At 34.7% G+C, this 18141-nt stretch overlaps 1 protein-coding gene across 4 annotated transcripts in view; it reads right to left on the bottom strand.

Annotated features, from left to right (window-relative positions):
- Nucleotides 1-8049, bottom strand: part of Pi4KIIalpha (phosphatidylinositol 4-kinase II alpha) — a 127822-nt gene extending 119773 nt beyond the window's left edge. For 2 of the 4 annotated variants that reach the window (XM_081761982.1, XM_081761974.1), the window contains exon 1: nucleotides 7631-8049. In XM_081761982.1, the coding sequence (XP_081618108.1) occupies nucleotides 7631-7874 (244 nt within the window). In that variant the 5' untranslated portion in view covers nucleotides 7875-8049. The remainder of the gene's footprint in view (nucleotides 1-7630) is intronic. The other 2 variants (XM_081761992.1, XM_081762001.1) reach the window with 2 other exon arrangements.
- Nucleotides 8050-18141: the final 10092 nt, after the last annotated feature.

The following is an 18141-nucleotide window of genomic DNA, read 5'->3' on the forward strand; positions in this document are numbered from 1 at the left end:
GTGATATTGTTATTATTACATAATGTATCCATCGTTAATACAAGTTTAGCGATGGCAACAACGCATCACCTCGACACCACACACGTGCTGTTTATGGCTTATTTGGAATGTTATTTATGAAGCGGTAGGATAAATTTTCTGCTTGAGTACAAAGGAAGCCAGTTGGGGACCAATAGAACATCTCAACTTTACCACAAGGTTAACAGTGATGCCAACCGAACATCAGAGTGCAAAATTTCCGGTCGCCAGGTCGCCATTGGCGACTAGAAATTTAGAGCTCGAGACCAGTGTTCAGTAGGAATGATTCAAGAATGCGAAAATGTACATAACAGAACGGTTGCAATCTGTATCATCAGAGATAGTTCTGACCCTTCATATAACTGACATTTTGGGCTGGCTTCCTAATGGAAAAATCCTTGCATTTGGTGTGGAAGAAATAAAACTGGTTTTTAAGCACTTGCAACCAGATTTATAGTGAAAAAGTGGACCTTGTCTTAGCAGAGTAGGCAGAATATAAACTGTTGTTTCCTTCATTGACGTTGAATCAGCCACCGAAAAGATTTATAGTGAAAACTTCATTACGAGATTCCCAAATTTGCTTCCAATTGTCACATTTTGTGTAGTTTTATCTGTGAGTACTGCTTCATGTGAGAGAGGCTTTAGCAGTCTCAACAGAGTTAAGACTGCCTACGAGAATTCACTGAAGACTGACACACTGGATGATTTGCTGACAATTTCCATCAATAGGCCTTCACTTAAGGACTTTGATCAGCTGGTACTTCAGTACAGAGAGAGCGTTACAGAAACGTAAAGTCTTAAGGTAAGATATTTTTAAACACGTATATGAATTGTCCAATTCAAAATTGATTATCCTGAATCTAATTGTCTGGTTTTCAAATTGTATGCCCTGATCTAACGTCTTTTTTTTTGGTCAAACCAAAGACCGTGGAGGGGAAGGGGAGGGCCTCTCATAATTTGTACGAGAGAGATACTAGCGACCATCATTTTTGGATTGGCGAGTTTTTCTGACTTCGAAATTTTGCGCCCTGAACATGAAAGTATCATTTTTTTCAAATGGCACTACGTGAGGATATTACATATTTCAAATCAACCTGCAAAACGGTTTGTAGGTAGGTATGTATTGAGGCCGTTAACGTTGAGGGGAAGAAAGATAAAATCTATATCCATAAGCTTCCTATTTCCGGTATATTGACAATATTAACAGCAATGAAAAAAGTAATTCTATGAATAATGAACTTGTTAAACAAACGAAGTTCATGAATAATGAACTTTTAAACTACTTTGTTAAACGAACATACTGAAAAATAACCGTTTATGGCTATAATTTTGAAAACGGGACTCATTAGATTCTAACAATATATGAAACTCGCAATAAAGTGTTTCTCGACGGAGAACGAAATGCAAGCGAAATTGTATACCAAAACAAAATTGGTTTTGTATGTTTTATGGTACTTTTTCTTTCCTGCCAGACTGAATTTACGTAACCCATGAAAACCATTAAGATTTTCTTTTTAGTATAACATGCCACGTTATGCACCAAGGCTAAGGAAGATTGTGATAATGAAATGGCCGATAATAATGTTACAGATAATGCAACAGACGTTACAAAACACATTTGTACTCACAACACCTCCGACATTAACTGCTGATTAGCTTGATTTGAAAGACATTTTTTTCTTTAAATATCATTCTTGCAACTTAAAAATTCAATTAAGTGTTCATACTGAAAGAAGATGGCTAGTTGACGCTGAAACAAACCTACAAGCAAGATTAAAACAAGTGAGTATCGTTGACAGTGTGAAGCTACAGTTGACTTACACACGATGCAAATCCAATAATGGGAACTGGAAGTAGTACATAACTTCTGGATGACACAATACTGGGATACAATCAAAGATAGAACCTGCTATTTTGGACGCTGAATCCGTATCGAAAAGCAACCGGAAGTAGTAAGCTTCTGCTTTCGGCTAGTTTCTGAAACTCGCTCTCTTACTGCTTAATAGACTGAAATAGTGTGACGTCACATCCTTTTAGTTGCCATGGCGATCGCCATTTTATTTTCTAAACAACAAGTAGCCTAAATACCTAAAGAACCTAAACGCAAAGCGAAAACAGTGATGAAATATTTCGGAATTGCAAACATTAGAATGAATGACATATTTGTTTCTTTTTAAATATTTCTAATCAATGAAACTAAGAAATATATATATATAGAAAAAGAAAAAATATACTCATCTTTGTTCATAATCAGATATAAACTTTAAATAATTCTGGAAAATTTTTGATTCATTAATATAAGTGTCATAACTGCATACGTGTACAAGATTAATGTTTAATAGTTGTTTAGAATATACGCTGAACCATTCATAATTGGATATTTTCTTATTGTGGTGCTTCTAATTTAAAAAAAAAAAAAAAAAAAAAAAAAGTTGGTAGGAAATATAAGAAAATATCTGACCTATGTCCACTGATGGTCCAGATTGAAAATTACCAAAGGCTTGCTTTTTTCCCTTTTCCTTTTGTAATATTGTAGACATTAATATTGTGAATTTCCATCAAGAATAAACATATGGAAAGTAAATGTCCCAATAGAATTAACATCGTTCTAAAATATATTTTTTTTAAATTGTATATTTTTACAGTTTTCCTTTTGCCCACAGTTTGTCAATCTGCGCGTTAGGGTGATTACATTGTGTATAATTGCTTCTTAAGGTGGATTACATGATAATGACGTTTACATTAATTATTAGATTTCTACCTTATCACTTAAAGATGTTGCGCTTTTAGAAAAAGTTCCTTAGATATTCTTTTTTTTTTAATGAATTTTATTGATTTTCTTCGTAGTTTTCTTATTCTAAATCTGTATCCTTTCTCAGTCATTAAAACATTTTATAATTACAAATAAATTTACAGCCGTTGTCCTCGTTTGTACTAGACTTTAAAATACAGCGTTCGCTTCACATGTTTGTATAGAAAAAATCATGGCGATCACCATGGTAACGGAAAGGAAATGACATCACTATTTCAGTCTATTTGCTCTAAGTGATTTACCACTTCCGGTTGCAATAAAGGAATCAAGTAAGAGATGGAACACATTCATGCTATATATATAAAACACTTTTTCATTATGGCGATGAGCCGAAACCGAAAATTAATATGTGTCCCTTCTGGTTTGAATAGAAGGTTGACGGACAAAATGGAACCTATTCCTGGAATGTTGAACTGATTCGAAAAAAAACTCCCGTCGCTATATCCTATCATTTTTACTCTATAGAGTTCAATATTGAAACCGGAAATGGTTTTAATTTCTACTACTCACGGTCTGAATAGATGGTTATAGGAGATGATGGGATTGAGAATTGGTTCCAGAAAACCGCTTCTGGCTCTCCCTTATTGTTTTTGCTCTATGGAGATTTATGCTGAAACCAGAAATAGTAAGTTTGTACTACTTCCAGAGATGCAGATGAAGATGGTATATTTCCCTGAAACGTTGGATCGATTCCGAAAAACCGTTTATTCCTATTTCTTACCGTTGTAAAGCTGACCATTTGTAACTAGTGAAACCTTGCTTTGAAATGCTAAACGTTTTTCATGTATATTTCACTTCACTTCATTAATAAATATAAAAGGCCGAAAATTGACAAATTACGTCTTCAGAACCAAAGTATCATCTGACCTAGAAATTTAAAATCTGGCTCTTCCATCATTACCCAACACACTTGGACTGATCAACTAATGAATTTTGATTTGATTTGATTTTAGTTTAGCGTCCCGTTCAGCAGCGAGGCTATATGAGACGTGGACCTACTGATTAACGTGGAATCCGAACCACATGAGCTCCCTCCGGGAATCGAACCCGGGTCTCCCATAATGAATTTTGAATCTGTACTTTTCCCAACTTAGATATTAAAAACGACTGCTTGAGGTAAATTCCTTAATTAGAAATAGAAACTATATGTTGTAACAAATTCAATCTATTTCTCTTTTCTTCTTGTGTTGTCACAATGAAAGTTTTAGAAAATTATTGCTTGACTGACATTGTCAAGTACACAGTTCAATAAAATTAAGAATGTTTTTGGGTAAGTACAATTCTAATAAGCATTTAAAATGCATCCTATTGGTTCATATTTTGCTTCAATAGCAATTTTACGTGATTGTTTGTGATGGCTCATTTTACACGTATAGTATATCAAGTGTGCGAAATGTGATCTTCTCCAGTGAAAGACTTATGCAAAATTTAATACGAGTTATTACAATATTGATCTGGAAGTATTAGTATTCCTTTGAAGATCAAAAATTCTTGAAAAGATTGATATTTCAAGCACATTTATCGATTGCTTCTCTTCAGAATGGTACCGGTAAGTTTAAATCGGTTTCCGTAGCTGGTTAATCACTTAGATATGGGACTTCAATAGTGATAAATCAAGTATAAAAATCTATGGATCCAGTACCGTAATTAAACAATGAAAAGCTTTCTATATTATATACCGGTATACATGTATTACAAGCTATTTATATTTATATTAATGACCAAATGAAAATAAAATCTTATAATTGATTTATCACCACTGAAGTACAATGCCTGATTATGTGGTTACCCAGCTCCGTAATACAATTTAATTAAAAGTTTATTGTGCAGCTTGTATCACCCATTGGACTTATCGTGATGGGGGCAAATAGCCTCGGTGCTGACATCCCATGAAACATAAACCAATCAATCAAATAGTACAATTTAAGCTTTAAACCACTCAGAACAAAAGCAATCGATAAACTTACTTGAACAGGATTCCCATCTAATTGATGTGCAAGAATTGACTGGTTTTTTGAAGTTTTCCAGTCACGATTTACAAATTTCCAGCTCTATATATAATCTAAAAACCAACTATAATTTTCCCGACCAGGGGGTTGCTGATCTACTGCGCATGCACATGTATATACTTCGTGCGTGTATAGGTAGAGAAGTTTTGCTCACAAACTATTTTTATAAAATCTATCCTACTACATAGCCGTGTGCGGAGAAAAAAAATCTGAGAAGTCTAATATTAAAATTCCCTGGCTTTTCCAGGTTTGGACAGTTTTCCATTAAATTCCTTAATTTTTCCAGGTCTTCCTAACTTTTTCCAGTAAGGTCAATTAACTAATTTTTCTGAGTCGGTGATGAATATTGAAAAGAAAGATGGGTGCTATATATAACGAGTATTAAAAAAATAAACTTAACCTATTTACGTTATAAAACTCCCAGCAGGGGTGTAGCCAGCAGGTTTTGGTACGGGGGGCGTCGTTTTTGAAGGGGGGCCAGCTGCAATGTACAAAATTTTAAAAAATGTGTTGCAACTCGTGTTTCTGAGCCCTGAAAAAACCGGAAAATTTTGGTTTTCTTCATTGTTTTTAGCTTATTATTATTATTTATTTATTTATTGTCTTTTCTTCATAAATTATATTCCTGGTATTTTTATTATGTTTAACTAAGAATACTGCCCCGGACCAAACATTATACTTTTGTGCATAACTATTTCAATTTAAGCCCTTGTACACAGAACCTATCTATAAAGGCAACTAAGAAAGTTCTATCGCTTTCTCATCCATCACCTTCCAACATCCATATGTCACCTAAGACGTACCATTTCACTATGCTTATCCACCCACGCCCTTAGTTTAATACCATTGTTTTATGGTATTTGTTTGAACGTTTGTCTTCAAACTGTCAAATATAATACACAGTAAATTCTGTAATCTGTTGTCACAAAAAAGTATACTATACTATTTTTCGATTGGTATGGTAAAATACTATTTTTCCATAAATTATTAATATGTAAACTTTGTTATTTTTAAATGATTGAAGCGAGGTAATATCACCATAATGTTTTAAAAGCTGGTCATTTGGGGGGGGCAGGAAATCATTTGGGGAGCCTGGCCCAGGTGGGCCCCCCGTGGATACACCCCTGACTCCCAGATTATGAAGTACTTGTTGGCAAAAGTGCACTTTGAGCAGAACATTCGTAGGAACCGATACCTACCATAACCTAACCTATTACGTACGTTCTATTCCCCAATGCCACATCCTGTGACGAAAATCAGTTGTTCTGCTTAAAGTGTACTCTTGCCTATTTGTTGAACTTCGGAAAATAGTGAATAGTAGAAGTAAACACTAATTGCAAAAGAGATAAAAATCTGTTGCCAACAAGGGAATTCAAATCAGATAGCGGATATGGAAACAGGATCTCCTAGTTATAATATTTAGAATAATATAGAATTAACATAACCCAAAATGCTCCTTCTACTTGATAAGCTCAAATCAGTTCTCGAAAACGGAATCAAATCACTTGACTCAAATAATCGAACCAATAACGAATGAATTGCCCAAAATAAAGACTTGACGGTACTTGATGTGTTTCATCTATATCCACTACCATTTGTAGATACGGGCAATTTTGTATGGCGACGCAGACCGAACTTAATAATGTTTTAACATTTTCTCCATGTAAATACTTCACACATCCAATCCCTACAAGGAGTTGGAACAAAAGCCATTCGTTTCAACGTTATATACGCTACAATAAATATAATTTCAGGTTTTTTTTTTTTTTTTTTTTTTTTTTTTTTTTTTTTTTTTAAGCCCAAACCTAGTGAGAACCCTACCCAGAACTAGTTTCGACATTAACTGCAAGTTGCTCTGTCTTTCATGCTGACTTACCAAAGGTACTGTCTTTTGAATTTGAGTAACTCTAAAAGTGACCCTGGAAGGAATAAAAACAAATCTGCCAATAATGATGATATCAAAGAATTGACAATGTGAGTTGGTTGTCCGTCACGGTAATAGTTAAGAACAGCTACTTCTCATCTCCCGTGCACGAGGATACATCTTACTGTTGCACTACCTGAACACCCTAAGTACAAGGGCAAGAACTCAGTCTATTACCTACTTTTTAACATCCTAGATAGTCAATGAATAATTCCTGAAAGTATGGCGTTTCGCGTCCTTCCCTAAATGGGAAGTACGGCTCCTTAACTATAACCTATAGTTTTTTAAATGTCAAGTGGAGTGTGAATCATCAGATGATGTCAATAATGACACTGCTTTCGTAATTTAGCCTTTTGCGAATAAAGTGACAAAATAAAATTTGTTCCACGCAATCTGAACATACGTTATATATAATGCGTAATTTTTGAGCTAGCTACATGAAATATAAGCAAGATGTGAAAACCGTACGCTTGGAATAATTTTCAGTTAAAACATAAAATATTAAAATTACCATGCAGCACAGATCAGATTACTATAATCTCTTTTCTCAAACTTATGACACACGATCATTCAGCTACAAACAACACTGCCTTTTGTCTGCACTAATTAATTATCACAGCGATATGAAGGATGATGTCACTTTACGGTTGACTTCTTTCACGGTAATTGTCTTTTTATCTTGAAATGCCAATAACGAAATCCTTTATACAACACCGGTCAACATTCAAAAGTGTCATATACTTTGGGAATCAATTAAATATGCTAATATTATGTTTAGTTTCACTGATTATTGACAGTGTTACGGGCGACCTTGAGCGAATTCTCACAAAAGAGGATAAATACACTCATATGTTGAACTTCACTCACCTGGGAAGTAATTAAATGTGACATCAGACTCCATCCGCCCTAGAAGCGGCTGGTTCTCGCGATTTCCTCGTGGAGAATCTATGGTGCCACCGTTCGTAGAAACAGGAGCAAAAGCTAAGTCTGGTAATAAAGCAACTTCGTCGTTCAGCACTGCATTAGTAGACAACGGAGGAATTGTAGTGTTTGCGCGCGGCTTATCTTCACCTCTTAACGGTACATTTAATTGAGTTTGCTCAGCAGTCATTGAGCTACAGTCAAAAAAAAATTATGCTAGCTTCATTTGCGTTAACTAGTGCTATGTGTAATATGTAACATGCTGCGTCACGAATGAACTAGTAATATGAAGTTTTTAAACTCACTATTCACATTCAACAGCTGTAAGCGCCATATTCCCTACATGCATTGCGTTCACGTGCAAATGAAGTCACATCCGCTGTCACGTTTTTCCTTTTATAAACCTACGATAACATAATAATATTATTAAACCTTCGACAAAAGGAGGTTCACCAAACAAATAAACAATTAATCAATCTGACCAATAAGAATGTTATCGTATTTTAGGTGGGCATAATTACATTCACAAAATATTGACTTCTATTAGTACTTATTACATAAGAAAATGTTTCTTAAGGCGGAAGTTGTAATAATAGATGTAGATTTACTTTAGGATATCTTAGTAGGAAACAGCGTGTAGACATATGGCATATAAACTACAGTGTATAAAACATGAACCAACTTAAAAACTAACATGTGTTAGGTGGCCCCTAAGAACCACGAATGCTAACTGACCAATTTAGAGCAAGAACGCAGCAGGGGGCACTTGAGGGAGTGCGTCCATAGAGAGCATTCCAATCAGCGACATTGGACATAAACGAGGATTATGAAAAAACATTCTAGGCCTATATGGCATAGAAAAAACATGTATTGCATGTAGTACAGCTATACATTTCTATGATCACTATTTACACTGGCTTTACATAGCACGTTACTTCACCGTGTCTTTTTTTATGAAATACTGGTACTACGCGGGAACACTTCATTTCGTACTTCTAAATTATTATACATATGAGAGATAAAATCGCGATATATTTCGATTATTTATACAATTTTATTTGAAATCAAGCAACATATATCTTCGTAAATTTTACAAATTTGTGCCCCCTAAAATAGGATAGAACCGATGTTACAATATAACATCCATGTCTGAAATAATGTGTGTCAGAAAAGCTAGCTGTCGGTACAAAGAAAATTATACAATGTACGATTTTATAAAGGTAGAAGTCATTATGTAAACTCAAAATTCTTATTCTATTGGTGCATATATAGATACTTCAATATAATGAAATCATCTGGAGTTGGAAAATCGTTAGATATCTGAATGGCAACGGTCAGGCGGCGTTGGGCTGTTGGTGATAATGGTATACTATAGCAAATTAAGTACTATCTCAGGACCATTAGAACGTCAGTGTGTCGTGAGCTGAGCACACGCTTATAGTTTAAAACGGATGACCTCTCAGTTTTAGGCCAAATTAACAGCAGGGTCTTGTATTGAGAGCTTAATGAAAGTGGTGAGAATATTGAGTATGTCGTGAGAGACTGCGTCCAAGGTAATGATGGCCTACAAAACTCACGGCAGCAATACATCGATGAAGAGGAACAGTAGTCGGAAGAAAATCCTATGACAGGTCCCGCCTAGCATTAAAATAGATTGTCAGTCAAACCTTTAGTGTGACTGCGATGCAAGTGGCGGGGGAATTCAGGGAGTACCTCCTTACCCTGTGTAGATAATCACAGGCTGCTGCGAGCAGTGGCATAGGGAAGGGAGTCCAGAGGGGCCGCCCCCCCCAAAGAGGTCCGACAATGTACTTTGGTACTTTGATGTTTGTAATTTTTTTAATATATTTTTGTTTATATATTATTTTGTTTGTAATTTTTCTATATGTACCTATAACAGCACTTCCCCCCCCCCAAAAAAAAAACACACATCCTGGCTACGCTACTGGCTGCGAGTTACATCATATGGACATCCGGGACGGGGTTGCACAGACGAAACCACTGATAAGGGGCCATTACGCTGTTGTAGATGCCAATGATGTCGCAAACACGCAAATTGGAACATGGATAATTGAAAACGTGGTCGGATAAGTCACCGTTTGCCTTATTTCAAACTACCAACCGTGTTTATATGTGGGTTTTGACAGGGGCGAAGAGTACCGGTACTATGAGGTTTTGAGGCGGGGTCTACTCAGTTTTCTACCATGTGTTTTCTCTACCTTTAGTTTCTTATAAAATAAAGTCAATACTTCAACATTTTGTTTTTTTCGGTAACAAAATAGTAGGTTGGAAACACTTGGAGACAGGCTTATGGGCAATGCTGCTCGGGGAGCGAAGCTATTATCGCTGGGGATTGCACCCATTGTTGGGAAGGTGCAAAACCTCGCCTCGGAGTTTAGTTTTAGCGTTGAAGGCATATTTCAATATGTTATAAAGTGATTTCCTTAGCAGCCGTACATCTTATTATTGTATTTTTCTTTCATTTTCTTTTATTGAATATTATGTGATTCTTGTTGTTGGTTAATCATATTTAATTATGCCAGCGTTTCCTAACCGGTGTGCCGTGAAAAAATCGAAACAAATTATTAATTCTATACGAACCAAATTGCAAGACAGGGGAAAATGTATATTTATATTTCACATTACTATGAACCTCTACTATAAATCTACAATTTTAAATTTCATACTGTGTTACTTTTCTGTACATTTTTAATGTTGAAAAACGTATTTATCATTGTCATGACCATTATTACTTCTTTATTGTTGCAGACTATTTCGTAACTTGAAATTTTAACATATCATTCAATAAATTCAACAAAGCAAGCATGCATACAAATTACCTACATTTGTGTTTTAAAAGTATAGGAGATTTGTTTATTTGTTCGTTATTTAGTGATCTTCCCTTTTAGTTAGAGGTTAGATACAGTTTTCGAAAGAGAAAGTGGATTTTTAAAAACCCGAGTCCTATATTTCATTGCTATTGTTTTCTATTTTAAAATTAGAATGAAAAATAAGTATAACGATTTAGCACGGGGGAAAATCATAGATCGAGCTTTCTTCTCTGTAAGAAGGAAATTAGTAATCACATTAAAATACCACGGTAATTATATATATATATATATATATATATATATATATATATATATATATATATATATATATATATATATATATATATATATATATATATATGGGTGTGCCGCGAGAATTCAAGTTACACCTGTAGTGTGCCGCAAGTTGAAAAAGGTTGGGAAACGCTGAATTATGCTATGGGATGTTAAAAGGACGGCCGATCTCCCCTTCTTAATTGAGAAGTTACCAATTGAATATATTGTATATATGCATGTTTTCTTTATTTCGTCTGTTTAATATGTGTGTTCTTAAATCCCAATGATAGAATATTCTCAATGGAAAATTCCCATTAACATTGGATATCGTAGGAGACACTTCAAGAGTGAGACAAAGCCAAAGGGGTAAGTCAGAACAGGATATGAAATAAATTTTTGGAGATGTTTGTTAGGAAATGGTCACCAGGCCTTACACGTAATGAGGACGTAAGCACTAAATATCAGTGTCATTTTTTAATATAACAAAAAATGTGTACAAAAAGAGAAAATACTTGGAGTCTATGTGCGCACGCAGCTATAGTGTTAGATGCACAAAAGGGTGTATATGGAAAGTTAACATTGGTGACCAAAGTACAAAATAGTTATAAGACCTGACGTAAGTTGCAGAAACTTATCACGTTTTCTGCATTTACTATAAATTTCTCCAAAAACTGATGTAACTTCGTAGACACACGTCGTACTATGTAACTCTGGAGTCCGTCGGTCAATCTCATTTTCGGTATTTGTAATACTAAATTCACTGCCGGACTTCAACTGTAACGTTACTTCTCTAAACTTCATTTTAAAATAAACAGAATTAGCTTAATTGTTTCAATTATTCAAAGTACGTGCTATCCTATCGATCTGTCTGCAGCTAAAGATTGAGAGAGACTTAATATGTTTGTTGTTTATTCACGTGTGACCGCTCGCATACTGTTAATCCTGCTGAAGTTGAAATTATAAAGTACAGTACGTTCCGCTCGCGTACTGAAGCTGCGACAGTAAGAAGTTTCTGTGTACAATTACGTAAAACAAATCTAATTTGTAATTTCTAAAAGAAAAACAAAATAAATCAAAAAAGAGTAAAAAGGAAATAATCAAGAAACGCGATTATTCTAAATTTAATTTTCCATTGCATAGAAACGTTCACTTTTCGTGTCTCATGCAATTAGCTTTCAATAGTTCAACATTAGCCGGAAGCAAACATGCAGATAGAGCAGAAGAAAAAAAACATACAATGAAACTGCAAACATAAGATGGAAACACACTGAAGAGAACGTTCTCATCACAAGCAATTGATTTGCTGAGATAGGGACGCCAGATCCTTCGAACAACGCCAAGCAAACTTACAAATAGAAGCAACAACTTGTAACAGTAAGCTTTTTACCTCGATATTTCAACCGCGCAACACCTCTGTGTGCGAGATACTCCGATTTGTCTTAGTTTGTTATTGAAGCATATACAAATCTAAAAAAGAAAATACCTAAAATGAAAAAAAACTGTCATAAACTTTTAGGGTATTTTAAAACCTTAGGAAACACCCTCGTGGTCCTCCCAAAAGAAGGAAAATCACCGAAAACTTCGCCCATACAAAAAAAAAAAAAAAATGGTTGCCTAGCAGTCTACGATGCTGGAGTCCAGATTCCTAATTGGTCGCTGCCCAGAGTTAATCTCCAAGCAATTTAGATGCTTAATAGACTAAAAGCCTTACCACCTCATTTTTCAAACTAAAACAAGTATCACTAAATAACCTTCAAAAACTGTGTATTAGTGATGTGTTAGTGTAAATGTTAATACAAACTACAACAAACTGGAATGAATAAAATTAAATCCGTAAGTAATACTCATTTATTGGCAAATCCAAGTCAGTTGCAGTTTCTATACATATACTCTCCGTTCTGCTCTCATATCTAAATGTTTCCTTTTAGGCTGTGTTGTTTCCAATCCAACACTAACCCAAAATTTTATCAAAAATTAAATTTCAAATTAAATTCGTTTTAAAAAACAAAGGCACTCGCATTAAAGCCTCACACATTGCCTTTGCTGTAAATAAATATTTCCTTTCTACTCGCACATTTCCTCCTCAAAAACTGTATACCTTTCATTCACCCAAAATGCTCTCCCTAATAATATAAAAATAAAAATACGTTCTAGGTTGCAGGTACGAAAACCTCACCTAAACAAAAACGTTCAATGTGCGCTGTGCCCTAAAACCAAATAAAACTCAAGAGCATATGCACACAACGTGGTGCCGAAACCCGTTCACGTGTGTGTGTGTGTTTCTATTAGTGATAATTTGTTTAATTTAGGCATATACTAACATCAAAAAATGCGCTGTACGTTCGTAAATGATATAGTAAGACATTGGTATGGAGCGTGGAGCTGTGCGAATCAGAGATGTGGACACTGAGAAAAGCTGAAATATCCAAGCTGGAAGCATTTGAAATGTGATGTTGGCGCAGAATGCTGCGCATATTATGGACCGAAAGGAAAAGGAATGAAGACGTACTAAAGGAAGCTAATGAAGGACTACAGATCATGAAGATAATAGGAAAAGAAGAAACAGCATGCTTGGCCATCTTATTCGACACTCCGATTGAATCACTGTGCTGATAGAGGGAAAGACAGAAGGAAAACCAGGAAGAGGAAGACCAATGATAGAATATCTAGATGCAGTTACGAAGAAGAAGCCTTATCAAAGTATAAAACAGCTCTCCCAAGCGAGAGAAAAGTTTTAAAATTTCTATGTTGCCCACCAACCTATGGTTGAGGTGAACAAGAAGACGACTCTAAGGAGTTATTCAGAGTAGCTATTTTTTTCCTACATGTGGCCTGGACCATAACAGGTTGTAGAATATATGTCTGATACATTAAAGATATATATATATATAAATTTACCAAACGCTACCATACTGGATAATATAATATATCTCTGTAATTTTAACTGAGTTTTCCGTTTCATTGAATCAATGGAGCATTTACGATTTTGTTTCGAGGGGCTTTTCTTGTTTCGGGAGGGGCTTGCTAACTTTCTTCCTGGAAATGTGAAAATTCTGCAATATATATATAAAACAATAAAAAGTTGCGGTAAAATTTAGGTGAGTGCTTAAGCTCGGAAGCCACCCACTTAAATGTCACTGCATAGAATACAATTTTAAATATCTTGCGTTGATTCAGATTAAATTCCTTCTGAGCATTACCATTTCTAGTGAAGTCACTATCACGTAATGCATTAATTAAATGCAGTATTATATTTACTTTAAAGTGGGAGTCGGCCGAATCTACGGGGCATTTGCCCCTGGGCGCAGCTAGTTGAGAGTATGTAGAGGGTGCCATTTTGAGCGTAAGATTAATACTGGCAAGTTTGGCTCAGGCCATATGGACGGTGATAGAAATTAATAAAGTGGGAGGGAAACGGAAGAATCCCGAGAATACCATGCACACGAGTCAAATAAGAGGAATATAGATACGTTTCCACTTATTAATTATGTTCACTGGAATTAGTTCAATGAATTTACACTTTGTCAGGACAAAAATAAATCAATTGGTCTTTTCCCTTTCTTAATTAGTTGGTATTACCTTTTTACACGTAATAATTAAATTTTGTCGAATGCAAACGATTCTATTTTTATTTGATGTAGATAATAAAGGTAGTTGAATGTGCTAAACACATTTTGAAGTACATTTTAATATACTGTATAAACGTTTTAAACGATAGTATTTCACAATTAAGAAAGGGACATAAAAATTATAGGAAATCAATCGAAACATTTATCTCCAGGTATTTTCTGAAGACCACTGAGTTAAGACTGAAATTAGTTTGGGTTCAATAGTTTATAATTCTCGATAATTTGTCAGTAATCTGACAATATTATAATTGTTGCAGAAGATGGAAACGAAATATAAAACAAATATATTTCTAGGTTTGATACACACAATTCTGTTTGTCTTTCCTTTACTTTTCTTAACCAAAACTGTTCATTATAAAACTAGGATATCTCTTCGATTTAAAGAGCATACTGTTCGAAATGACTTCGGTGTCTGGAAAAAAGAAATTTTCTGGCAACGAGAATAGAACAAAAGGAAACTAAGTGAGGAAGAAAACATGGTATATGAAATGGCAATGAAGTAGTTAGACAAAAAGGATCATTCTCACAACTTCGATGATTTCTCTTCCAAAAATATGGGAAAATCTGAAAATGATAGTGTTCAACAGTTAAAGTATTGCAAAAAAAAAAAAAAAAAAAATGAAGACAGTTTTCCTAACTTGCTTTCTAGCAATGAATAGTGACTACTCTTCTAAACCAGAGCAGCACACTGTTTTCGCATTTGCTGCAAATAGTCAAATGTCAGAAAAAGAAATTGCGACAAGTGCGAGAAAAAAAAGTTGACATGTACGTTGAAGATCCTATTTGGCCAAGCGAAATATCAAAGAAAGGTGCTATTTTGTACAACATTTCATGGTTTCGTCATTGAATCCACACAACATAGACTTTTCTTCTACAACCAGAGAAGGAAGGCGATCAACTATGTAGTACAAAGTTCGTTCAAATGGGGAGAAAACGAAGCGGTTATGGCTAATGCATTCAAAAAGTGAAAATGCTCACCTTTGCTTTCCCTGTATAACTTATTTTCTGCTTCCAAACAAATTACACCTTCGTCTTCTAGTGCCATATCAAAATTAGTGAGTTCTGGGTTTAAAGATTGTTAGTATTTTTGGGCTAAGTTTTGCATGAACTAAATCCAGTAAACAAAGAAATATAGAATAAGGACTTTACTTTGCAAAGGTCTCTTGATTTGTTATTGGGTCTTTTGAACACAATCTCCAGATTCAGGAATCAAGGATTCGACAGATGGTTGTCGGAAGCCAAGGTTATTGTTAATTTGATAGATGTGAAGGATCAGTTCAGAGAAAAATGTATCTCGAAGAAGACGAGAATGCCAGGAGAGAAGGGAGGGGATAGCAAGATGTCTCACTAAAAAGAGCGTTCACCTCTGGTGCTTGGGGTTCCGGGTTCGATCCCAGTCCCCGTCAAGTGAACTTTGTGGTGGACAAACACCGTGTGCGTGGGTTTTCTCGGGGTTCTCCCGTTTCCTCCCACTTTCTTCATTCCACCATTTCATTCATTTCTCATCTTCACCGTCTCCTTTAGCCTAACCGGCATAACCGTGGGACGTAAAACTGAAAGATTTCATTTCATTTTTCCTATTTATTATACCTTTAATACATTTGAAATACGTTTAGCATACTACAGTAAGGCCATTAATTTTAATTATGAAAAGTTACTGTGTTGCCATTTGATTTTTAAGAAGTCGTTCTGTATGGTAGCATGTAGCAGTCTTTAACTTTAAGTACTGTATAAATATTTATTTTAATTCTGTAATACTAATCAAGATTTTTTTTAAGCAAAGATGAAAATGTGAAATATATACTTACTATAACAGTCTTACGTCTTTTATTGGTTTTTCAGCATTTTTTAAAATGTTATTTCCGTAAAGTCAAAAATTTCAGATAATATTTTAGATGCATAACAGTTGAAGAAAAAATAATCATTCTTTTATTAATCTGCACCTATCATTCTGTCGCTTGAATTTAGTCCGTTTTGTTTGAATTTTCCTTGGGGTTTGTCCTCTTGAATTTTGTCCTGCATTCGTAATTATCTGTTTGGTAATTCTAACAGAGGCTGTAAGAAGAATAACTATTTCTTCAAGTTTCATCACAAATTTTAGATGTTATTCTTCTTCTTGTTCTTCTCGGAAAAATGACGAGGATACAGTTCTTTATCAGCGGTGTTATTCACATCTACTTTGGTAAAGATGAATTTGATTAAAAAAAAAAAAAAATACCTGCGGACAAATGAAAAGTTGATTGACTCAGATGCAAGAAAGCCGTCTGACATAGTAACTGAAACGAACATAAAATAAACTTAATGCTTTATAATATCAAATTATTTCACATCAAGATTTTATTCACTTTTTCAGTAGTTCATCTCTAACATGCTAAGAGTCGCAGTACGTAAAATGTGCCACAGTTCACATTCTCAAGACATGTTTGGCATATATTGAATCAACAATGCAAGAGGATGCATAAGGCGACTCTTAAGAGAGGATGTTAGTGTTCTACATCATAACTCCTTTTTCGGCATCACTTTATCAACTGATTTGTCGTATATACATAATTCTATACTAATACAATAGTGTCATATATACTTCTATTTTCATATTTATATTGTCATTGTAAATAGCAGCAGGGTGCGAAATCATTTGAAAATGGTGGGGGGGAAGAAGTTCAGCGATCCACACTAATGCTCCGTGGAGCCTCCAAAAAATTGAAATATTAATGGATTATTAACAATAATAATAATAATAATAATAATAATAATAATAATAATAATAATAATAATAATAATAATAATAATAATAATAATAATAATAATAATAATAATAATAAATGTTCAAACTAGTCGTAATTGTTATTTAAAAATACTTTAATGTTATTTATTCATTTAACCAAAATTGGTAACTTATCTACTGCATTTAATATACACTTCGGTGCGTATGGTCCAGGATTAGACTCTAGTGGGAGCGCAGTACCCTTGTGTTTACCATTATATTGAAGATTACATTCGCGAAAATAGCAGTAGAGATATATAAGTCAGAAATAATAGTCCCTGAGAACCGATGTCCTAACCAAGCATTAGAACTACTAACTTGAAGCACTCCACCTGGCAAGCCATAAATCCTCATGAGCTGTAGAGTCAGAGTATAGTTATTATTATTATTTATGAAATTCTCGTTTCTTCGCTACGTACGTAGTGTTTCAGTTTGGTCGTTCAGATATACGGTCACCTTTGTAAGTCTAAATAATACTATGTATCTATATTGTATTATTAGCAAGAATATATTATTATAAATAATGATTTCAATACAAATACTTGATAGACAACAAAAAGCCGTGTTGCCTCAGTGGTAGAGCGCTCTCCTCAGGTGCGTGGAATCATCGGCTGGATCCTAGCTCGCGCCAAATTCTGCTTGCGGTATACAAACAATTGTGTGGGGGTTTTCTCGGGGTCCTCTCGCTTCCTTCCATTATCCTAATCAACCATTATAATTCATCTCATCATGACCGTCTTCCTTAGCCGTGGTGAATATTCATAGGACGTTCAACTTTAGAAAATAAAAGCACAAACACTATAATACGATTGATTTGCTGATTTAAGTTTAATGACCCTTTTCAGCAGCGAGGCTATGAAATGTGGACTTACAGTTTAAGGTGAAATCCGAACCACTGTAATCGTTCAAATTTTTGTCCTGCGGCATCTGTGACTGTCGCGATACTTTTAAGTGTTG

This window comes from Thermobia domestica, chromosome 1 (assembly GCF_964235325.1).
Source record: "Thermobia domestica chromosome 1, izTheDome1.hap1.1, whole genome shotgun sequence".
Lineage (NCBI taxonomy): Eukaryota > Metazoa > Arthropoda > Insecta > Zygentoma > Lepismatidae > Thermobia > Thermobia domestica.